The sequence below is a fragment of the Petromyzon marinus genome, chromosome 52 (genome assembly GCF_048934315.1).
Source record: "Petromyzon marinus isolate PM22_M1 ecotype Great Lakes invasive population chromosome 52, UKy_Petmar_22M1.pri1.0, whole genome shotgun sequence".
Lineage (NCBI taxonomy): Eukaryota > Metazoa > Chordata > Hyperoartia > Petromyzontiformes > Petromyzontidae > Petromyzon > Petromyzon marinus.
Window position 1 is genome coordinate 12,175,913 of NC_133718.1, and position 24,103 is coordinate 12,200,015.

Consider the following 24,103-nt stretch of genomic DNA (forward strand, 5'->3'; position numbering starts at 1 on the left):
ACCCCTATCACTACCCCAGCCCTTATCACTACCCCTATCACTACCCCAATCTCTATCACTACCTCAACCCCTATCACTACCCCAACCCCTATCACTACCCCAACCCCTATCACTACCCCAACCCCTATCACTACCCCAACCCCTATCACTACTCCAACCCCTACACTACCCCAACCCCTATCACTACCCCAACCCCTATCACTACCCCAACCCCTATCACTACCCCAACCCCTATCACTACCCCACCCCTATCACTACCCCAACCCCTATCACTACCCCAACCCTATCACTACCCCAGCCCCTATCACTACCCCAACCCCTATCACTACCCCTATCACTACTCTAACCCCAACCACTACCCCAACCCCTATCACTACCCCAACCCCTATCACTACCCCAACTCCTATCACTACCCCAACCCTATCACTACCCCAGCCCCTATCACTACCCCAACCCCTATCACTACCCCAGCCCCTATCACTACCCAAACCCCTGTTACTACTACCCAACCCCAACCTCTATCACTACCCCAGCCCCTATCACTACCCCAACCCCTATCACTACCCCAACCCCTATCACTACCCAAACCCCTGTTACTACCCAAACCCCAACCCCTACCCCAACCCCTATCACTACCCCAGCCCCTATCACTACCCAAACCCCAACCCCTATCACTACCCCAGCCCCTATCACTACCCAAACCCCAACCCCTATCACTACCACAACCCCTATCACTACCACAACCCCTGTTACTATCACTACCTCAACTCCTATCACTACCCCAGCCCCTATCACTACCCAAACCCCAACCCCTGTTACTACCACAACCCCTATCACTACCCAAACCCCAACCCCTATCACTACCCCAACCCCTATCACTACCCCAACCCCTATCACTACCCCAACCCCTGTTACTATCACAACCCCTACCACTACCCCAACCCCTATCACTACTCCAGCCCCTATCACTACCCCAACCCCTATCACTACCCCTATCACTATCCTATCATTACCCAACCCCTATCACAACCCCAACCCCTATCACTACCCAAACCCCTATCACTACCCCAACCCCTATCACTACCCCAACCCCTATCACTACCCCAACCCCTATCACTACCCCCATCACTACCCCAACCCCTATCACTACCCCTATCACTACCCCAACCCCTATCACCACCCCAACCCCTATCACCACCCCAACCCCTATCACCACCCCACCGCTATCACTACCCCAACCCCTATCACTACCCAACCCCTATCACTACCCCAACCCCTATCACTACCCCAACACTATCACTACCCCAGCCCCTATCACTACCCCTATTACTACCCCAACCCCTATCACTACCCCAACCCCTATCACTACCCCGACCCCTATCACTACCCCAACCCCTATCACTACCCCTATCACTACCCCAACCCCTATCACTACCCCAACCCCTATCACTACCCCAACCCCTATCACTACCCCACCCCTATCACTACCCCACCCCTATCACTACCCCAGCCCTTATCACTACCCCTATCACTACCCCAATCTCTATCACTACCTCAACCCCTATCACTACCCCAACCCCTATCACTACCCCAACCCCTATCACTACCCCAACCCCTATCACTACCCCAACCCCTATCACTACTCCAACCCCTATCACTACCCCAACCCCTATCACTACCCCAACCCCTATCACTACCCCAACCCCTATCACTACCACAACCCCTATCACTACCCCAACCCCTATCACTACCCCAACCCCTATCACTACCCCAACCCTATCACTACCCCAGCCCCTATCACTACCCCAACCCCTATCACTACCCCTATCACTACTCTAACCCCAACCACTACCCCAACCCCTATCACTACCCCAACCCCTATCACTACCCCAACTCCTATCACTACCCCAACCCTATCACTACCCCAGCCCCTATCACTACCCCAACCCCTATCACTACCCCAGCCCCTATCACTACCCAAACCCCTGTTACTACCCAAACCCCAACCTCTATCACTACCCCAGCCCCTATCACTACCCCAACCCCTATCACTACCCCAACCCCTATCACTACCCAAACCCCTGTTACTACCCAAACCCCAACCCCTATCACTACCCCAACCCCTATCACTACCCCAGCCCCTATCACTACCCAAACCCCAACCCCTATCACTACCCCAGCCCCTATCACTACCCAAACCCCAACCCCTATCACTACCACAACCCCTATCACTACCACAACCCCTGTTACTATCACTACCTCAACTCCTATCACTACCCCAGCCCCTATCACTACCCAAACCCCAACCCCTGTTACTACCACAACCCCTATCACTACCCAAACCCCAACCCCTATCACTACCCCAACCCCTATCACTACCACTGTTACTATCACAATCACTCCTTAACCACTCCCGCCTCCTGTCCTCCTGTCACCATGACTACACCAACACGCTTAATAATAAACCCCCCCACTCTTTATTCCAACGACGATCATCTTATGTACAAATGTAATATTGTTGTGGAAGCGCCTTGGAGTAAGGCGCTGTATGAATCGACTTGAGCTAAGATCCAGGAGAATGCTGGTGCCCCGTTCTTGTCGCATGATGATGGCGGCAGCAGCAGCAGCAGTGAGATGGTTCAGGAGCTCGATGCTACTGACGAGGCCTGCTGCTGCTGCTGCTGCTCGCCACGAGAGCAGACAGAGAGAGTTCGTGTCGCAGTGGGTTCACTGTGTGGTCCATAGCTTGGGTTGCATGGTCACAGTCTCACTGCTGTGGCTTGCCTTGAATCTACCTCTTTACGTCTCTCTATATATGGGTCTCAATGTATGTCTATGTATCTCTATATGTGTATGTGTCTCTATGTGCCTCCTATGAGTCTCCATGTATCTCTGTGTGACTCTATGGGTTGATCGTCTCCGCATTACACTGCGCCACAAACCCTGCCATCCCGGTTCGACTCCCTCTTACGAGCAACAACATCGGTGGGGAATCCCTTGGGGCTCCACGAGTTCGGCTCGGCCTCTCGCTGAGTACCTGGCGCGGTGGGCATGAAACATCAGCGACGGTGCTGATGGCCCCCCACAGCCTCCTCGTGCTCCGTGCCGGCCTTCGTAGGCGCTCGCAGCACTCGTCCCAACGGTCTCTGGGAGGCTACATGGGGGACCTTTGTCTCTGTCTTTGCAGGCGTGCGTGGCTGGGAGGTGAACGCCCGGTCGCGCTCGCTGGACCAGCAGCTCAAGATGTTCGTGTCCCGACACTCGGCGCGATTCTCAGCCGAGATCCAAGGTCCGAGACAAACCCCGGCTCGCACAAGGGCGAGCTCTGGAGACGTCATCGTCGTCATCTTCATGAGCACCATCGTCATCAGCACCAACGTCAGCATCATCATCATCACCACCGTCATCATCAGCAGCATCATCAGCAGCATCATCAGCACCACCGTCGTCATCATCAGCACTACCGTCATCATCATCAGCACCACCGTCATCATCAGCAGCATCATCAGCACCACCACCGTCGTCATCATCAGCACCACCGCCATCATCACCACCACCGTCATCATCAGCATCATCAGCACCACCGTCATCATCATCAGCACCACCGTCATCATCACCACCACCGTTATCATCATCAGCGTCATCATCAGCACCATCGTCATCATCATCTGCATCGTCATCAGCACCACCGTCATCATCATCGGCACCACCGTCATCATCAGCAGCAGTGCTCGCCGTAGTGTCCAGTAGCATCTCCACACCACGACCAACATCACAACTATTAATCACTGCCATTGTAATAATCATCATCATAATCATCATCATCATCAGCAGCAGCAGCTGCAGTCACAGTGTTAGTAGCAGTATCCGCAGCATCCCCACCACCGTCACAACAATGAATCATTACCACTACGATTATCACCATCATCAGCAGCATTCTAATCATCATCATCATCACGATCCTCATGGTCCCTTCTGCGTAGTGACGCAGCTGTCACGGTGTGCAGGCGGTGCAACTGCACCGGGGCCCACCCAGCCAGGGGCCGGTGGCGGGGGGGGGAATTGGACAGAGGGGTTACACTCAAGGCCCCTGCCACTCACGCTGCCCCACTGTGTGTGCTGGTGTCTGTGGGAGTCTCCGCTGCCTGTGTATCTCCACGTGAGTCCATGGGTCTCTCCGTGCTCGAGGATGGCTCTCAATGTACGGGGCGGCGTGCTTCGTTGCGATGCTCCGTGGGCCATTAGCGGCTCCTGGCGGCCTTTAGTGCGGCCCCTGACGTGCGGCCCCCTACAATACACAGCACGTGACGACACCCCCCCCCCCCCCATTCATCAACGTGCTGTCAAATCCCCAGTGGTTGTAAAAGCGTTGTGGTGGCCCTCGCACCGATGATGTCTCGTCGGGCGAAAGCAGCCCCGCAGAGTCTACGGCTCTGGGGAGGTGAGTCTCGGAGTCTCGGTACGAGTCCGTGGGGTGGTGCTGCCGAGGTGGTGCTGCCGGGGTGGTGCGTCTGGCGCGGTGTGGCTGGCGCGGTGTGGCTGCCCGGCTGCCCGGCTGCCCGGCGCGCCAGTTCCGAGCTCGCTCGCCGCGCCTCATCCGCGATTCGTGGCGCGAGGTCGACTCTCTCCGGATTCCTGGGGAGGGAGGAAGCAGGAAAAAAACCACCCCACAAATCTCAGCGGCGGCGTCGGCGGAGGCATCCGCGGTGTCTCGCCGGGCTTAACCCTCGCGCTGCCGGATCGCCAGCACCGGGGAGACAAAGGCGGCCGGGCGTGCGGTGTTGCCCCCCCCACTCACTCGACGCTCCAGGCCACGCGGGGTCTTCTCGTTCTTGTCCCGAGTTCTATTCGCCTCATTGCTCCAACATGATTGTGTCTGCTTTGTCTTTGTGGTCTTGGGTGACCCCAGGGTCTTCTCTTGCACATGAGAATCTCTCCTGGTCTCCTCTTGAGCTCTCACCTCGTTGCACAAAGTCAACGTGGAACTTGAGCTCACTCACTCACCTACCCGCTCAATCATTCATTAACTCGCTCATTCGCTCGCTCACTCGCTCACTCACCCACTAGCTCACTCGCTCACCCTCTCAATCATTCACCAACTCGCTCACTCGCTCACCCTCTCAATCATTCACCAACTCGCTCATTCGCTCACCCTCTCAATCATTCACCATTTACTCATTCATCTACCTACCCAATCACTCAACTGGGTGAGCGAGTGAGTGAATGAGTGAGCGAATTAGTCGGTGGGTGGGTGGGTGAGGGAGTGGCTGAGTGGGTGAGTGAATGGGTGGGTGGATAGGTGAATGGGTGGGTGGGTGAGTGGGTGAATAATTGAGCAAGTGAGTGGGTGAGTGAATGAGTGAGTTCATCGAGTTCCCTGTTTATTTGGCTTAACCAGGCTGGGAACTCAAGAGACCACAACGCAGTCCCATTTGCACGAGTGGCATGGATCATCGAAATGACGAAAAAAAAATAAAGTTACAGCGACCAAGGGAATAGAAACATCATGGCCGAGACGACCGCATTACCGAAGAAATCGATAATACCGCACGGACATCCGGTCGATATTGAAGAAAATGCATTTCCTGTGATGAAAGTTGGCACGGGCAAATTACGTTTGAAGGTGGACGAGAAGGCAGAGAGCTCCTCAATCCAACAGTGGATTGACCAATGGCGACTGCACGTGCGCAGGTGCCTGCCGAGTGATCGTTTGATGAACTGCGAGGGACGATACTGAGCTCTGCTTCTTCTTTGGTTCTTTCGGTAAAGTCACGTAGAATTAGAATAAAATAATAAATTGATAAAATAAAATAACACAATAATATTCTCACGACGTTTCGGCTACAACACAAGCGGCCTTCATCAGGTGAAGGGACGAGACTGTCTGGTAGGACAGCGCTTGTCAACATGAATGTCGGTGGTCGCGTTCCCCATTACCACCCCCACGCCCTCTTTGCTGGCTGCTCCGTCCGCTCCTCTTCTCCTTCTTGAAGGACAAAAAGTGCTGCACCACAAGAGCGACGACCTGGAGAGTGTGGTGCTGATCAACCCCGCCGAGGAGACGGTGTGCACAGAGGTGGGGTCCCCTCCCATACCCCCTTCACCCGTACCCCCCCCCCCTCCATACCCCTGCATCACTCCCTCCCCTCCACCCGTACCCCCCCCCCATACCCCTGCATCACTCCCTCCCCTCCACCCCCCCCCCCATACCCCTGCATCACTCCCTACCCTGCACCCCCCCCCCCATACCCTGCATCACTCCCTACCCTCCACCCCCCCCCATACCCCTGCATCACTCCCTCCCCTCCACCCCCCCCATACCCCTGCATCACTCCCTACCCTCCACCCCTACCCCCGCCCCCCTCCATACCCCTGCATCACTCCCTAATCTCGCTGTGTGTGAGTTTCTCAGCATATTGGGCTGAGTGTGTGTTGGTGTATGTGAGTGTCTCAGCATATCGGGGTGAGTGTGTGTTTGTGTGTTGGTGAGTGTGAGCGTCTCTGCATATCGGGGTGAGTGTGTGTTGGTGTGTGTGAGTGAGTGTGTGTTGGTGTGTGTGTGAGTGTCTCAACATATCGGGGTGAGTGTGTGTTGGTGTGTGTGAGTGTGTGTTGGTGTGTGTGTGTCTCAGCATATCGGGGTGAGTGTTAGTGTGTGTGAGTGTGTGTTGGTGTGTGTGTGTGTGAGTGTCTCAGCATATCGGGGTGAGTGTGTGTTGGTGTGTGTGTGAGTGTCTCAGCATATCAGGGTGAGTGTGTGTTGGTGTGTGTTGGTGTGTGTTCGTGTATGTGAGCGTTTCTGCATATTGGGGTGAGTGTGTGTTGGTGTGTGTGAGTGTGTGTTGGTGTGTGTGAGTGTGTGTTGGTGTGTGTGTGTTGGTGTGTGTGAGTGTGTGTGTTGGTGTGTGTTGGTGTGTGTCAGTGTGAAGGTGCTCGCTAACAGCACTTGCCCCTACAGTCTGTTAAGGCTATACGGGGGATCTTTGTCTTTGTCTTTCTCAGTGTGTGTTGGTGTGTGTGTGTGTTGGTGTGTGTTGGTGTGTGTGTTGGGGTGTGTGTTGGTGTGTGTGAGTGTGTGTTGGTGTGTGTGTTGGTGTGTGTGAGTGTGTGTTGGTGTGTGTGTGTTGGTGTGTGTGAGTGTGTGTGTTGGTGTGTGTTGGTGTGTGTCAGTGTGAAGGTGCTCGCTAACAGCACTTGCCCCTACAGTCTGTTAAGGCTATACGGGGGATCTTTGTCTTTGTCTTTCTCAGTGTGTGTTGGTGTGTGTGTGTTGGTGTGTGTTGGTGTGTGTGTTGGGGTGTGTGTTGGTGTGTGTGAGTGTGTGTTGGTGTGTGTGTTGGTGTGTGTGAGTGTGTGTTGGTGTGTGTGAGTGTGTGTTGGTGAGTGTGTGTTGGTGTGTGTTGGTGAGTGTCTGTTGGTGTGTGTGTTGGTGTGTGTGAGTGTGTGTTGGTGAGTGTGTGTTGGTGTGTGTTGGTGAGTGTGTGTTGGTGTGTGTGTTGGTGTGTGTGAGTGTGTGTTGGTGTGTGTGTTGGTGTGTGTGAGTGTGTGTTGGTGTGTGTTGGTGAGTGTCTGTTGGTGTGTGTGTTGGTGTGTGTGAGTGTGTGTTGGTGAGTGTGTTGGTGTGTGTGAGTGTGTGTTGGTGTGTGTGAGTGTGTGTTGGTGAGTGTGTGTTGGTGTGTGTTGGTGAGTGTCTGTTGGTGTGTGTGTTGGTGTGTGTGAGTGTGTGTTGGTGAGTGTGTGTTGGTGTGTGTTGGTGAGTGTGTGTTGGTGTGTGTGTTGGTGTGTGTGAGTGTGTGTTGGTGTGTGTGTTGGTGTGTGTGAGTGTGTGTTGGTGTGTGTTGGTGAGTGTCTGTTGGTGTGTGTGTTGGTGTGTGTGAGTGTGTGTTGGTGAGTGTGTTGGTGTGTGTGAGTGTGTGTTGGTGTGTGTGAGTGTGTGTTGGTGAGTGTGTGTTGGTGTGTGTTGGTGAGTGTCTGTTGGTGTGTGTGTTGGTGTGTGTGAGTGTGTGTTGGTGAGTGTGTGTTGGTGTGTGTGTTGGTGAGTGTGTGTTGGTGTGTGTTGGTGTGTGTTGGTGAGTGTGTGTTGGTGTGTGTGTTGGTGTGTGTGAGTGTGTGTTGGTGTGTGTGAGTGTGTGTTGGTGAGTGTGTGTTGGTGTGTGTTGGTGAGTGTCTGTTGGTGTGTGTGTTGGTGTGTGTGAGTGTGTGTTGGTGAGTGTGTGTTGGTGTGTGTGTTGGTGAGTGTGTGTTGGTGTGTGTTGGTGTGTGTTGGTGAGTGTGTGTTGGTGTGTGTGTTGGTGTGTGTGAGTGTGTGTTGGTGTGTGTTGGTGTGTGTCAGTGTGAAGGTGCTCGCTAACAGCACTTGCCCCTACAGTCTGTTAAGGCTATACGGGGGATCTTTGTCTTTGTCTTTCTCAGTGTGTGTTGGTGTGTGTGTGTTGGTGTGTGTTGGTGTGTGTGTTGGTGTGTGTGTTGGTGTGTGTGAGTGTGTGTTGGTGAGTGTGTGTTGGGGTGTGTGTTGGTGTGTGTGAGTGTGTGTTGGTGAGTGTGTGTTGGTGAGTGTGTGTTGGTGTGTGTGAGTGTGTGTTGGTGAGTGTGTGTGAGTGTGTGTTGGTGAGTGTGTGTTGGTGTGTGTGTTGGTGTGTGTGAGTGTGTGTTGGTGTGTGTGAGTGTGTGTTGGTGAGTGTGTGTTGGTGTGTGTTGGTGAGTGTGTGTTGGTGTGTGTGTTGGTGTGTGTGAGTGTGTGTTGGTGTGTGTGAGTGTGTGTTGGTGAGTGTGTGTTGGTGTGTGTTGGTGAGTGTGTGTTGGTGTGTGTGTTGGTGTGTGTGAGTGTGTGTTGGTGAGTGTGTGTTGGTGTGTGTGTGTTGGTGTGTGTGAGTGTGTGTTGGTGTGTGTTGGTGAGTGTGTGTGAGTGTGTGTTGGTGTGTGTGAGTGTGTGTTGGTGTGTGTTGGTGAGTGTGTGTGAGTGTGTGTTGGTGTGTGTGAGTGTGTGTTGGCGCGTGCAGCGGTAGCGTAGTGGAAAGAGCACTGCCCTACGAACCCTGCAGACCCCAGTTCGATTCCCGCTCACGGCCAACAGCGGTGACGAATATCCAAACCGATCAATGGACCTCCCCTAGGTCCACTCAGCCTTCAACTGAGTACCTGGCGCAGTGTATAATCGCCATCAGCATTCGGGGGTGGGGGGAGACAAAGGCGGCCGGGCAGGCGTGCCGGCACCGACCACCGTTCACCTTCGTGATCCGAGTCGGCCTCGCAATGGGCGCTCGTTACGGGGAGGCGGGATCCTTCTCCCTTGGCTTTGCGTGGCGGCTTGTTCTGCTTCTGTTGCCTTTGAGTTTTGCTTTGTGTCCTCCTGTGCCCGAGGTTGGCCCTCCAGGCGCGTGCGTGAAGGCAGCGTTCCGCGTGAGTCCCGGGGAGCCGGCGCCCGCGTCACCCCGAGCCCCATGCTCGCCGCCGTGGGATCAGTGATTCCTTCAATTGTTGTCACTCTTTTTGTTCGTCATCATTTCCCTTCCTTGCGCCTGTTTGCGCTCACGCCGTTGGATCCCTCGTGGCTCAGCCCACGCTGCTTCTTCCCTCGTCACCGAGCCATGGGTAGCGGCAGAGAAGAGGAGGCGTTCTCGGAGTCGTTCGGAGAATAGGGGTATAGGTGTTCACCTGATGAAGGCCACTTGTGTTGTGGCCGAAACGGCGTGATTTTTGCGTGTTTTTTTGTTGTTTTATTTTTTACCTACGTGACTTTACCGAATAGAACCAAAGAGTATGGATCCTTGCAGTCACGAGAGCTTCAAATCTAGAAGTTCGGGTTATAAGTAACGTTTTAGGGTGAGGACTATAGCTGGTCATTGGGTTTAGGTGTTAAGGACGGAGAGGTTGGGTTAGTGGTGTCATTCAAGAGGGGTGAGGTTAGGGATCGATTTGGAGGTGGGGGCAGTGTGAGTGGTGATCACGAGGCCGCTGGAGCTTTCCACTCCTAAATACAAATTGAAAACTCATTTCTTTAGAGCTGTTCTAGTGTTTAGTTTGTTGTGTCCCCCCCCCCCTCCACCTCTGATTAGTGTGGTTGGCTACGTACGGTGCGAAAGAAGTTCAACATCATACTTACATAGAGGTAGGGACAGCCTCAGGAGTGATGCTAGGGCTATAATTCGTGGTATTTGTAGTGGTAGGGTAACATCGTGTTCGTGGTAGTATCGGGGGTGGTGTTGGGGTAGATGTAGGGATTGTGTAAGGGGTCATGTTTAGCTGTAGGGGTACCCTTATGGTCGTGGCAAGCGTCACGCGCGTGTGCATTGTGTGACCAGCGTGCATGCAGGGGTCATGACCCCCACCACTCTTCACGCGTGTGCCCCCCCCCCACGTGTGCCCCCCCCCGCGTGCCCCCCACTTAGGTCCGAGCCCTGGTGGCGGGTGCGTGCCGCCACAAGTTGCTCGTCCTGGCCGGCTGCTGCTACGAGGACTCTGGGGACCTGTGTCTCCGCGACGGCTTTTTCACCCCCGACTCACTCGCCGACATCATCTTCTCGGATCCCGAGGTCCACCCCCCCCCCCGCACGATCACGGGCCCAGCCCCAACCCTATCCGTGACCCTGCGCAGTCGAGTAAAACTAAACTCGTTTTTATTTCAGCAGCGAAGGCTCCACTGAGCTCTGTAGCTCTTTTTCTGAAGTGAGCCGGCCACAGATGAGAGCTCAACGAAGTGGCTCGTCACGTGGACATTGACAGCGGCCACAGATGATAGGTCAACGAAGTGGCTTGTCACGTGGATATTTATAGCAGACAAATACTCTGAACGCACGCTGATTTGAAATGTGGAGAGAAAAACCAGAGCACCTGGAGAAAAATCCACGTGACTATGGGGAGAGAAAGACAGGCAACCTCCAAATATACAGCAGCAGGCGTCAGGGTCGGGATCGAACCCACGACCTCCAACATACCAGTCGTGGTAGTTAACATCTCCTAGCCACCGTGGCACCCCAAGTACAATCCTAACCCCAACTCTGTCCCTAATCCCTACCCCTGGGCCCCCACAAGCGTATCCATTAACCGTTAACCCCGGTGCAGTGTCAACCTCGGTGCAGTGTCAACCCTGGTGCAGTGTCAACCCTAGTGCAGTGTCGACCCCGGTGCAGTGTCAACCCCGGTGCAGTGTTAACCCTAGTGCAGTGTCAACCCCGGTGCAGTGTCAACCCCGGTGCAGTGTCAACCCCGGTGCAGTGTCAACCCTGGTGCAGTGTCAACCCTAGTGCAGTGTCAACCCCGGTGCAGTGTCAACCCTAGTGCAGTGTCAACCCCGGTGCAGTATCAACCCTAGTGCAGTGTCAACCCTAGTGCAGTGTTAACCCTAGTGCAGTGTCAACCCTGGTGCAGTGTTAACCCTGGTGCAGTATCAACCCTAGTGCAGTGTCAACCCTGGTGCAGTGTTAACCCTGGTGCAGTATCAACCCTAGTGCAGTGTCAACCCTGGTGCAGTGTCAACCTTGGTGCAGTGTCAACCCTGGTGCAGTGTTAACCCTGGTGCAGTATCAACCCTAGTGCAGTGTCAACCCTGGTGCAGTGTTAACCCTGGTGCAGTATCAACCCTAGTGCAGTGTCAACCCTGGTGCAGTGTCAACCCCGGTGCAGTGTCAACCCTAGTGCAGTGTTAACCCTGGTGCAGTGGCAACCCTAGTGCAGTGTCAACCCTGGTGCAGTGTCAACCCCGGTGCAGTATCAACCCTAGTGCAGTGTCAACCCTAGTGCAGTGTTAACCCCGGTGCAGTGTCAACCCTAGTGCAGTGTTAACCCTAGTGCAGTGTTAACCCTAGTGCAGTGTCAACCTCGGTGCAGTGTCAACCCTAGTGCAGTGTCAACCCTAGTGCAGTGTTAACCCTAGTGCAGTGTTAACCCTAGTGCAGTGTCAACCCTAGTGCAGTATCAACCCTAGTGCAGTGTCAACCCTAGTGCAGTGTCAACCCCGGTGCAGTGTCAACCCTAGTGCAGTGTTAACCCCGGTGCAGTGTCAACCCAAGCGCTACCACAGCCCTAACCCTGCACACTCCCGACCCCGTGGTCTTGCCCCCCTCCCCGCCCCCCTCCCCGCCCCCCAGGTGACTGAGCCCCCGAACGCCCCCCTCCCCGCTCACCGCCCTCGCCTCACCCTGCACTGTCCGCGCCGCGGGGGGTGGCACGTGCTCTCCTCGCCGGCACTCGAGCACCTGCAGCAGGTGAGCGAGCGAGTGTACAGGTGTGTAGTGGTGTGTAGTGGTGTGTACAGGTGTGTAGTGGTGTGTACAGGTGTGTACAGGTGTTTAGTGGTGTGCAGTGGTGTGTACAGGTGTGTAGTGGTGTGTAGTGGTGTGTACAGGTGTGTAGTGGTGTGTACAGGTGTGTACAGGTGTGTAGTGGTGTGTACAGGTGTGTAGTGGTGTGTACAGGTGTGTGCAGGTGTCTAGTCGTGTGTAGTGGTGTGTACAGATGTGTACAGATGTGTAGTGGTGTGTAGTGGTGTGTACAGGTATTTAGTGGTGTGTACAGGTGTGTAGTGGTGTGTAGTGGTGTGTACAGGTGTGTAGTGGTGTGTACAGGTGTGTAGTGGTGTGTACAGGTGTGTAGTGGTGTGTACAGGTGTGTAGTGGTGTGTACAGGTGTGTAGTGGTGTGTACAGGTGTGTACAGATGTGTACAGGTGTGTAGTGGTGCGTAGTGGTGTGTACAGATGTGTAGTGGTGTGTACAGGTGTGTAGTGGTGTGTAGTGGTGTGTAGTGGTGTGTACAGGTGTGTAGTGGTGTGTAGTGGTGTGTACAGGTGTGTAGTGGTGTGTACAGGTGTGTAGTGGTGTGTAGTGGTGTGTACAGGTGTGTAGTGGTGTGTGCAGGTGTGTGCAGGTGTGTACGGGGAGCGGTGGAGCAGCGGTTAACGCACTGCGCTACGAAGCCGGCGACCTGAGTTCGATTCCCGCTCACGGCTAACAACATGGACGATTATCTGAAACGGTCCTGGGCCTCCTCCCCTTGGTCGACTCAGCCTCAAATGAGTACCTGGTGCGGTGTGTAAACATCGCCACTGGGGAGACAAAAGCGTCCAGGTGTGGTTCTGGCCACTCATGTGCTGTGCCAGCCATCTCAGGTGCTCGCTAACAGCACTTGCCCCAAAAGTATGTTAAGGCTGTAAGGGGGATAATTTGTCTTTACAGATTTGTCTAGGTGAGTGTGTGTACTTGTATGAGTGTGTGTACTTGTATGAGTGTGTGTACTTGTATGAGTGTGTGTACTGGTATGAGTGTGTGGTATGAGTGTGTGTACTGGTATGAGTGTGTGTACTGGTATGAGTGTGTTTACTGGTATGTGTGTGTGTACTGGTATGAGTGTGAGAGTGTTTGTAGGTGAGTGTGTGTACTGGAATGAGTGTGTGGTATGACTGAGTGTACTGGTATGAGTGTATGTACTGGTATGAGTGTACAGGTGAGCGAGTGTACAGGTGAGTATGTGTACAGGTGAGTATGTGTACAGGTGAGTGAGTGTACAGGTGAGTGAGTGTACAGGTGAGTGTGTGTACAGGTGAGTGAGTGTACAGGTGAGTGTGTGTGTGTAGGTGAGTGAGTGTACTGGTGAGTGTACAGGTGAATGAGTGTACAGGTGAGTGTGTGTTTAGGTGAGTGAGTGTACAGGTGAGTGAGTGTACAGGTAACTATGTGTACAGGTGAGTGAGTGTACAGGTAAGTATGTTTACAGGTGAGTGTGGAGGTGAGTGAGTGTACATGTGAGTGAGTGTGTAGGTGAGTGAGTGTACATGTGAGTGAGTGTACAGGTGAGTGAGTGTGCATGTGAGTGAGTGTGTAGGTGAGTGAGTGTACAGGTGAGTGTGTGTGTAGGTGAGTGAGTGTACAGGTGAATGAGTCTACAGGTGAGTGTGTGTGTAGGTGAGTGAGTGTACAGGTGAGTGAGTGAGTGTACAGGTGAGTGAGTGTACAGGTGAGTATGTGTACAGGTGTGTGTACAGGTAAGTATGTGTACAGGTGAGTGAGTGTGTAGGTGAGTGAGTGTACAGGTGAGTGAGTGTACAGGTGAGTATGTGTACCAGTGAGTGAGTGTGTAGGTGAGCGAGTGTACAGGTGAGTGATTGTGTAGGTGAATGAGTGTGTAGGTGAGTGAGTGTACATGTGAGTGAGTGTACAGATGAGTGAGTGTACAGGTGAGTGAGTGTACAGGTGAGTGAGCGTGTAGGTGAGCGAGTGTACAGGTGAGTGTGTGTATAGGTGAGTGAGTGTACAGGTGAGTAAGTGTGTAGCTGAGTGAGTGTAAGGTGAGTGAGTGTACAGGTGAGTGAGTGTAAGGTGAGTGAGTGTACAGGTGAGTGAGTGTGTAGGTGAGTGAGTGTAAGGTGAGTGTGTGTGTAAGTGAGTGGGTGTACAGGTGAGTGTGTGTGTAGGTGAGTGAGTGTACAGGTGAGTGTGTGTGTAGGTGAGTGAGTGTACAGGTGAGTGTGTGTGTAGGTGAGTGGGTGTACAGGTGAGTGTGTGTGTAGGTGAGTGAGTGTACAGGTGTCCCCTATGATACCCCATGTCCTCCGTGATGACCCTGAATCTCCTGTGACCCCCCCGCCCCCGCGACCCCCCCTCTCTGCGCTGCAGGAGCTGCTGGAGGTTTGTGTGAACCCCGAGCCGCTGCTGTCCCCCACGGAGGGGCTGCTCGAGTTCACGGAGTACCTCTCCGAGTCCCTGGAGGTGCAGGGCCCCTTCGACCTCCTGGAGCCCCCCACGTCCGGGGGATTCCTCAAGGTGCAGCGGAGAGCCCCGGGGGGGGGGGGGGGAGGGGTGGGGGGGGTCGCCGCCTTGCCCACAGTCGGCCTAGGTCAGGGGTCGGCAACCGGCGGCTCCGGAGCCGCGTGCGGTGGCTCTTGAAGTGACCGCTTCACGACGCTGCTTATTAAATATTGAGGTTTATTTATTTCACCGAATTCGACAAAAATGCCTCCTTGTTATTTTCGTTGCCGACCCGTGGCCTAGGCCTTCTCTCAGCCCATTACACCTCCTCGGGTCGATAAACCGTTCTGTAATCACCACCGAGATCAACATGGCAACAGTTTCCTGCTGCCACCCGAATACACGCGCCGATGCCAAGTTGTAAATTGACCAGGGCGGCCACCGGATTGGAACCTTCTGCGACAGGCGGCGAACGCGCTACGGCGGCGCCCGCATCACCGTCTCGAATCAACTGCTGCATGAGGGCCTCCCCCCAACGCGACGTTGCGGCGGGAGGGGGTATTTGACCATACTTCACCACACCGGTCACGGGTGCGGGTTGGGTTGGCGAAGGCGTAGGGACGTAGACCCGGGTGCATAGAAGTACAGCACAACAATGTGAGCCGTGGGTGGTGGGGGTGTTTGTTAACTGACCACGCATCCACCAAACATCTCGTCTGGAATAACGAAGGTGAACGTGTATGTCCACTCCTCCCCCCCGCATGGTGGAGCAGCTGACTCGCCCCTGCTGCTACATCTTCCCCGGAGGAAGAGGTGACTCAGCACTCTTCGCCGTGAACGGCTTCAACATCCTCCTGGACGGGGGGTCCCACCCCAGCTCGGGACTCTGGAAGTTGGTGAGGAGGGGGGGGGGGCAGTGGGGGGGATGGTGGGGGGGCGACTCTTCCACATTGACCAGACGTGTTGGAAGAGGAGGAGTACAATGGCAAAGATCCCCCGTATAGCCTTTAACGGACTGCTGGGGCAAGTGCTGTTAGTGAGCGCCTATTAAGGCCGGTACGACGCACCAAGAGGGTGGGGTGGCCAGCAACACGCCTGGTCGCCTTTGTATCCCCAGTGGCGATGTTTACACATCGCACTAGATACTCAGTTTAAGGCTGAGTCGACCTAGGTGAAGCCCAGGAGCAGAGCGCACTAACCACTGCGCCACCGTTCCCCACGGTAGCGAAGTGTCCAAACTCCACCATACGTTACCTGCCGTTCAAAGACTAACTGGTGGACCACATCTTCCAAGATGCTTAGTTAGTGTGGAAGAGTAGGCCAAATACCCTCTCTCTAGAAGGGCTCTCTAGGGCTCCGTATAGCAGTGGCCCGAGAGAGCACTTCCAGGGCTGCGTCTTTATCTTTTAGTTTACAACGCCACACTTACTCCCCTTGTGTGCCACTGCTGGCGGTCTTCGCTCTGCGTCGTGGAAGAACGACCTCATTGTCGCCAGAAGGAAAGCAATGCTTGAGTGAACGAGGCTTTCTTATTCCTCCCTCCCTCTGCTCCTCCTCCTCCTCGTAACCCCCCCCCCCCCCCAGGTTCGCCACCTGGACCGGGTGGACTCGATGTTGATCACGCACGCCGGTGCCGACAACCTCCCGAGCGTGAACAGCCTCCTGCAGCGCAAGGTGGCGGAGGGCGACGAGGAAGCCTCGCAGGGCTCCACCTCGCCCAGCGAGTGGATGAAGAACCTCGTCTCCCCCGAGATCGGCGTCGTCTTCTTCAACGCGCCCGACCTTCCTCCTCACTCTCCTTCCTCCTCGTCATCGGCGGCGGCGGCCGGCGCCCCGTCGGCCCGCACGGCGGCGCAGGAGGCGCGGCTCACGGTGCAGCTCCTGCAGAAGCTCTGCATCAAACCCGAGCCGCTCTTCCGACCCCCGGCCTCCGACGTCCTGAAGCCGGTGACGCTCTTCCACAAGATGGGCGTGGGCCGCCTGGACATGTACGTGCTCAACCCGGTGGGCGACAGCGAGGAGCTGCGGCGCTTCGTGCGGGGCTGGGCCCGCGACCCCGGCGGCCCTGGCACCGCGCCGCTCTTGAACCGCGCGACGTCCATCTCGGCGCTCGTGGTGTGGCACCCCGTGGCGCCGTGCGAGAAGACCGTGCGCGTCCTGTTCGCCGGCTCGGCACCGCAGGGCAAGATCCTCGAGGGCCTCGACAGGCTGCGGCACCTGGACTTCCTGCGTAGGCCCGTGGTCACGGAGAAGGACCTCGCGGCGGGCCGCGAGAAGGAGGACGCGGCGGCGGGGGCGGCGTCGGGGTCTCAGCCGGCCGGCGACAGGGCGCCGCCGCCTCCGCCGGGAGGCCCGCGGGGGGGCGCGGGGGGGGACCGGGGCCTGGGTCACGTGAACGCTGACGGAAGCGAGGAGGTGAAGAGTTGGCGGACCGAGCCAGCCGAGGGGGAGGCGGCGGCGGGATCGGCGTTTGTGGCCCCGAGCGAGGCCGCGGTTCCCGAGAACCAGCAGGAGAAGCGGGAGGGCGTGCCGGCGGAGAGCAAGAAGACGCAGAAGGTCCTGAAGAAGACGGTGAAGGATCCCCAGGAGAGGCTGAAGAGGGCAGAAAGCGTCAGCCAGAAGGAGAAAGAGGTGAAGCAGCTGAAGAAGGAGGTGAAGCGGGAGAAGGATGTAACGAAGGAGGTGAAGCGCGACGACGTGAAGAAAGTGGAGCGGAAGGTCAAAGTCGAGAAGAAGGAGCTGAAAAAGGAAGAGGTGAAGAGGGAGGTGAGGAGGGAGGTGAGGAGAGAGTCGTCACTCTCGTCCAAAAAGGAGGAAGAGCCGAAGAAGACGGCCAGGGCCTCGGAGGGGAAGGTGAAACGAGAGGCCAAGGAGGTGAAGAAGGACGTTCGCAAGGCAACCAAGAAGACCCCGGAGAAGCCGCTCAAGAGGGAATCTTCCCTGAAGGAGACGGCGCCTATCGCCGCAAAGACCGCAGACAAAGCCAAAGCGAAGGGGGACAAGAAGAAGGCCGACAGTCCAGCCAGGAGTGCTGCGGTGACCACTCCAAAGGTGACGCCTTCACCCGCCCTGGCCACGCTTCACACAAAAATGGAGCAGCAGCTGGAAAGGTCCCGCATGTCCACACCCGAAGATCTGACCCGTGACTTTGAAGAGCTCAAGCAGGTGGAAGGGGAGGTGGGGGAGGAATCTGGCTTGGAGATCATCGAGAAGGGAGACGTCCCCGTAGAAGATGAGGTCCTGGAGGACCGGAGTCCTGAGACGCCGCTGTCCAAGGAGGACATCGTCCCGAGCATCGGCGAAGAGCCCTGCTTCCGCACCGCACTCTCCACGGAATCCCCCGACGAAGGGATCGCAGCCACGGACGGCGAAGCCGAGCTCGAGTCTTCGCCTCCCGAAGAGTCTGGCGGCGAGATCAAGGTGGGGAAAGGAGGCATGGGCCGAGAGGAAGTGGAGGAACACGATGTGGCGGCGGTGGTGGAAGCGGAGCAGGAGGAGGACGACGCTTTCGGGGAATCTTCCGACACGGGGGACTACGAGGAGAAGGCCGAGACCGAAGACAATGACGAGCAGGAGTTCAAAGAGAGGGACAGCGTGCGGAGCGATGCGAACAACGACGCGGAGCAAAAGCAGGGCCTGGGCGGCGGCGAAGCCTCCGAGGGTCCTGGAGACCGCGGTGGCGACGAGGCCGGCGGTGCCGTCGAGGGAGATGCCACCAGCTCCGCTCGCCCCGAAGCGCCACGGGATTCTGATAGCCGGACCGATTCGGATGGAGCTGCTAATCAGGCCGACGCGGAGAGCTCCGATGAAGAGCCTGAACGACGCGAGGATGGCAGCGGCGATGACGATGACGAACAAGTTGAAGCTGCTGCTTTCGAACGCGGATGTGAAAAAGTGTCGTCAAATCTGACGGAAAACTTTCCCACGAGTGGTGGCAAAGTGCCGTCTGCACCATTGCCTCACCCTGCCGCAGATAATCTGTCCACCTACCTAGAGATGGAGTCTTTGGCCTTCGTAGGGAACCAGACACTTGGGAACGGAGCCGCTGGTAATGGCCACGCGACGAAGCTCCACGTGGACCTTGCAAACCCAGCGTGGTTGGAGAGGGAGCGCCTCGACAGCGAATCGTCCTCCACGGTGACCCGCACGGAGGAGACGCAGGGCAAGGACTGCATCGTCTCGGCACACACGATATCTCCCACCTCTTCCATCGAAGAAGACAGGTCCTTTCAACTGCAGCCTGCGAAATTCTGCCTTGCCAACGTGGCCAAGAATGGCGAGGAGGAAGGGGAGGGAGGGCAGCTGTTCCGGCGAGGTTCGGCGAGCAATGGAAGTCCCCAAAAGAGCCCGGTTCCTCCGTCGCCGCTCCTCAAGACCCCCGGCAGCGAGCGGAGCGTAAACTTCGACCTGACACCCACCGAGATCAGGACGACGCTAGACCGGAACATCCTTAACTTTGAGCAGAAGTTCAACAATTCGCTGAATGATCACATCATCGCCGAGACCACGGCCTTCCGCCCGGACTCCCATGCGGTCTCCCCGCCGGCCAGTGCCGGCCACACGCCGTTCTACCAGTCTCCCGTCGAGGAAAAGTTCAGCGTGGTGCAGGCGGAGGTCGTGGATGCGACCGCGCCGGGCGCGGCGCCGCCCAGCGCCACGAGCCCCGACGGGGAGCAGAACGTGAGCCCCATGGACGAGCCCGTGCCGGACTTTGTCCACTCCGATGAGAAAGTGCTGTCCCCCATGCGCAGCCCCCCGCCCCTGGGCTCATGCTACCGGCCGCCGTCCTGCCAGTCGTCCGCGTCTGAGGAGGAGTCCCCGGGCGGGAGGGATCGGGGCTCGTCGACCACTCCCGGGGCCTCCGAGGCCGCCGGCCCCCCCAAGCTGGACCTGAAGGAGTTTGAGTCGCTGACCGGCGAGGGCGGCACGCCGAAGAGCACGAGGTCGCTGAGCTTCGACAAGATCCCCCCGTCGCTGGGGGTCGCCGCCGACTTCCCCTCGCTCAGCCCCTTCGAGGAGGCACGGCCGCCGCTCGGCTCGGGCCCGGCCACCGTCGGAGAGGGCGACCGGGAGCAGAGGGCGTCCGGCCGGAAGCATGAGGGGTCTCTGTTACAGCAGCCGCGGTCCTCCTCAGAGAGGTCGCTGTCGCCCGTGGAGGAGAACATCGTGGGGCCGGGCTACATCCAGTTTGAGGCCCCGTCGCCCGAGTCCCAGGGCCCCCGTCGCCCGAGCAAGGCCAACGTGGTGCTCATCCCGGGAGACGTCGTTGAGACGCGGGCCCCGACGGAGAAAGAGTGGCGCTACTTCACGGTCGACGACTGCCGCCATCGCCCCGAGCGGGAGACGGCAGCGATGGGGCATGGAGAAGGTGAAGCTCCCCCTCGAGCCGTGGCCAACGGCCCCACAGAGGTGGACTTCTCCCCATCGGCGGAGGGCCCAGGGCCTTGCCTTCTCTCCGACGCGAAGCCGGGGTGGGACAACGCCCCGCCGGGCCCCGTCGCGCGACCCGAGCCCGTCCTCAACCTGAGTTTGCGCAAATCCGACAACTCCCCCGAGTCATCCGCGCCGGAGGGCGACCCCATGGAGAGCGGCGGTCGTGGGTCTCCCCGCGGGGGGAGCGGCCCCTCGCCCGAGGGGTCCCCCGCTGGGTACCCCGTCGTGGAGCTCGCCCAAACGCCCGACGCGGCCCCCGAGGAGGAGCCGGAGTCGGGCCGCTGGCCCTTGATCGAGTCCGTGACGTCGCCCTCGGACCCGCTTGCCAGCTCCCCACTCACCTCGCCCATCGTCGAGGAGGTGGCCTCTCCGGAATTGTCGAGGAACTCCTCATTCAGGTCCTCACGCACCCTCGAGGGGCCGTCCGTGGTGGAGGTGCCGGCGCCCCGAGCGCACCGCGACAACGCGCCGGCCATCCCGGCGCGCGGTGACGGCGCGCCGTGCCACCAGGGGAGCGACTCGACTGGCCGCAGAGCTCGCAGCAACGACGACGACGGTGGTGGCAGTGGGTTTCTTATCAGCGAGGCTGCACCTCTTGCGGCCACTGCCTCCGTCGACCTGTGCCTGGTGTCTCCCTGCGAGTTCAAGCACGCGAGGGCGTCGCTGTCTCCGATGTCCGATGGGGACAACCGACGTGGCGACCGACCCTGGAGCCGAGGAGAGAAACGGGAAGAAGAAGAAGAAGAAGGCATCTTGGCGAGCGAGGCTGGGCCCTTGTGCGGGCCCGTCGGGCCGCCGCCGCCGCCGCCGGCCGCGTCCCGTCACCACCACCACACCCACCACCGCCACCACCACGACGACGACGACACGCCGCCCTCGTCCGTCAGCGAGTCGCTGCCCACGCAGACGGACTCGGACGTGCCCCCCGAGACGGAGGAGTGCCCGTCCATCACGGCCGACGCCATGCTGGACTCGGACGACGACTCGGAGTGCCTGCCCGCCGACAAGCCGGCGCCGACCCCGCCGCCTCCCCCGGCGCCTTCGTGCGGCTCCCGGCATCCGGCGGCGGCGGCGGCGGCGGTGCCGCCGGATCCCTGCCCGCCGGCGCGGGACCCCGGCGTGGCCATGGTCGACCCCGAGGCGGCGCCGCCGCCGGACGGGCCGCTCGAGCGGGAGCCCGGGGAGAAGGCCGCCAAGGGCCGCAAGGCGACGGCCGCGCCCTCCTCGCCGGGTCGGAGGTCGCACGCCAAGGCCAGGGCAGCCGGGGTGGCGACGGGCGCGGGGAAGGAGGAGGAGGAGAGGAAGAAGGTGAAGAAGAAGAAGAGGGACGAGGAGGATGTGGAGAAGGATGCGGCGAAGAGCCCCAATGGGAAGACGCGGGCACGGGTTGACGGGAGGGCGGCCGGCACGGGTGAGGCTGCCCTTCAGCAGCAGCAGCACTATCAGCAGCAGCAGCACTATCAGCAGCAGCACTATCATCAGCAGCAGCACTATCAGCATCACTATCAGCAGCAGCATCAGCAGCAGCACCACCACCATCAGCAGCAGCATCAGCAGCATCAGCAGCAGCACCACCACCATCAGCAGCAGCATCAGCAGCAGCATCAGTAGCAGCAGCATTGTCTGCATCGTCATGGTCACCAGCAGGGTCATGGCTCGTTGTTGTTGTTGTTGCCGCCAGCAGAGCGCGCTCGGCTGACGCCCAAGAGCACGGCTCTGTGATCGTGGCGAGCTCGGCTCGTGATCCCCTTGCAAGCTCCCCTTGTTGGACATCGTCTCCCCTCCGTGTACCCGCGTATCTGTACACCCTGTTTACCTGGTCACCTGTTTACCTGGTCACCTGTGTATGCGGTCACCTGTGTATGTGGTCACCTGTGTATGTGGTCACCTGTATATCTGGACACCTCTATTTCTTGACACCTCTATTTCTATAGACCATTATATCCGTACACCTTTATATCCAGTCACCTGTGTACCTGTACTCCTGTGCCCATGTGTGTGTGTGTCCGTGTGGGTGCGTGGGAGACAAAGGCGGCCGGGCGTGGTGTTGGCCAACCACCCCCTCATATGCCGTGCCGGCCTTTATAGATGCTCGCTAACAGCACTTGCCCCTACAGTCTGTTAAGTCTATACGGGAAATCTTTGTCTTTGTGGGTAGCGGTAGTGTAGTGGTAAACGTGCTCTACTACGAACCCGTCGACCCGACTTCAATTCCCGCCCATGGCCAACACCAGTGGTCATCCACCACGGCCGGGCGTGGTGGATGACCACACCACCCCCTGGTGCACCGTCCCGACCGCCGCAGGTACTGCTCGCAAAGAGCCACTCGCCCCGGCGGTCTGTCATGGTCCACACATGGGGGGGGGTCTTCGTCTTTGCGTGTTCACGTGCGGTGCCCCCCCCCCCACTCTGTGTTGTGCCGCTGCAGGCGCGGGGCGCTCCTCCACGCGGGGGGCCGCCCCCGTCCACGTGGACCTGGCGTTCGTGCCGGGGCACGCGGCGCCGGGGGCCTGCGACGCCGAATTCTTCCGTCGTGTGCGAGCGTCGCACTACGTGGTGAGCGGCGCTCACCCGGGAGCCAACCAGCCCTGCCGCGCCGTGCTCGACGCGCTGCTCCGGGGGAAGGCCACCTGGGGGGGCGACGCACAGGTGAGCATGCACCTGTACAGTATACACCTGTGTCACCTGTACAGCACACACCTGTGTCACCTGTACAGCACACACCTGTGTCACTTGTACAGTATGCACCTGTGTCACCTGTACAGTATGCACCTATGTCACCTGTACAGTACGCACCTGTGTCACCTGTACAGCACGCACCTGTGTCACCTGTACAGTACACACCTGTGTCACCTGTACAGTACACACCTGTGTCACCTGTACAGCACACACCTGTGTCACCTGTACAGCACGCACCTGTGTCACTTGTACAGTACACACCTGTGTCACCTGTACAGCACGCACCTGTGTCACCTGTACAGCACACACCTGTGTCACTTGTACAGCACACACCTGTGTCACCTGTACGGCACACACCTGTGTCACCTGTACGGCACACACCTGTGTCACCTGTACAGTGCACACCTGTGTCACCTGTACAGCACACACCACACACCTGTGTCACCTGTACGGCACGCACCTGTGTCACTTGTACAGTACACACCTGTGTCACCTGTACGGCACGCACCTGTGTCACCTGTACAGCACGCACCTGTGTCACCTGTACAGTGCACACCTGTGTCACCTGTATAGCACGCACCTGTGTCACCTGTACAGTACACACCACACACCTGTGTCACCAGTACAGCACGCACCTGTGTCACCTGTACAGTGCACACCTGTGTCACCTGTACAGCACGCACCTGTGTCACCTGTACAGTGCACACCTGTGTCACCTGTACAGCACACACCTATGTCACTTGTACGGCACACACCTGTGTCACTTGTACAGTACACACCTGTGTCACCTGTACAGCACGCACCTGTGTCACCTGTACAGCACACACCTGTGTCACTTGTACAGCACACACCTGTGTCACCTGTACGGCACACACTTGTGTCACCTGTACAGCACGCACCTGTGTCACTTGTACAGTACACACCTGTGTCACCTGTACGGCACACACCTGTGTCACTTGTACAGCACACACCTGTGTCACCTGTACAGTGCACACCTGTGTCACCTGTACAGCACACACCACACACCTGTGTCACCTGTACGGCACGCACCTGTGTCACTTGTACAGTACACACCTGTGTCACCTGTACGGCACGCACCTGTGTCACCTGTATAGCACGCACCTGTGTCACCTGTACAGCACACACCACACACCTGTGTCACCAGTACAGCACGCACCTGTGTCACCTGTACAGTGCACACCTGTGTCACCTGTACAGCACGCACCTGTGTCACCTGTACAGCACGCACCTGTGTCACCTGTACAGTGCACACCTGTGTCACTTGTACAGTACACACCTGTGTCACCTGTA

The 24,103-nt window shown here is 57.7% G+C and overlaps 1 protein-coding gene across 1 annotated transcript in view; it reads left to right on the plus strand.

The window, feature by feature from the left end:
- Positions 1 to 24,103, plus strand: part of LOC116953664 (microtubule-associated protein 1B-like) — a 40,643-nt gene that overhangs the window by 15,723 nt on the left and 817 nt on the right. The window contains exons 2-9 of the mRNA XM_076051867.1: positions 3,188 to 3,289; positions 5,994 to 6,076; positions 10,389 to 10,532; positions 12,087 to 12,203; positions 14,609 to 14,755; positions 15,454 to 15,576; positions 16,265 to 21,524; positions 22,542 to 22,762. Coding sequence (XP_075907982.1) covers positions 3,188 to 3,289; positions 5,994 to 6,076; positions 10,389 to 10,532; positions 12,087 to 12,203; positions 14,609 to 14,755; positions 15,454 to 15,576; positions 16,265 to 21,524; positions 22,542 to 22,762 — 6,197 coding nt within the window. The remainder of the gene's footprint in view (positions 1 to 3,187; positions 3,290 to 5,993; positions 6,077 to 10,388; positions 10,533 to 12,086; positions 12,204 to 14,608; positions 14,756 to 15,453; positions 15,577 to 16,264; positions 21,525 to 22,541; positions 22,763 to 24,103) is intronic.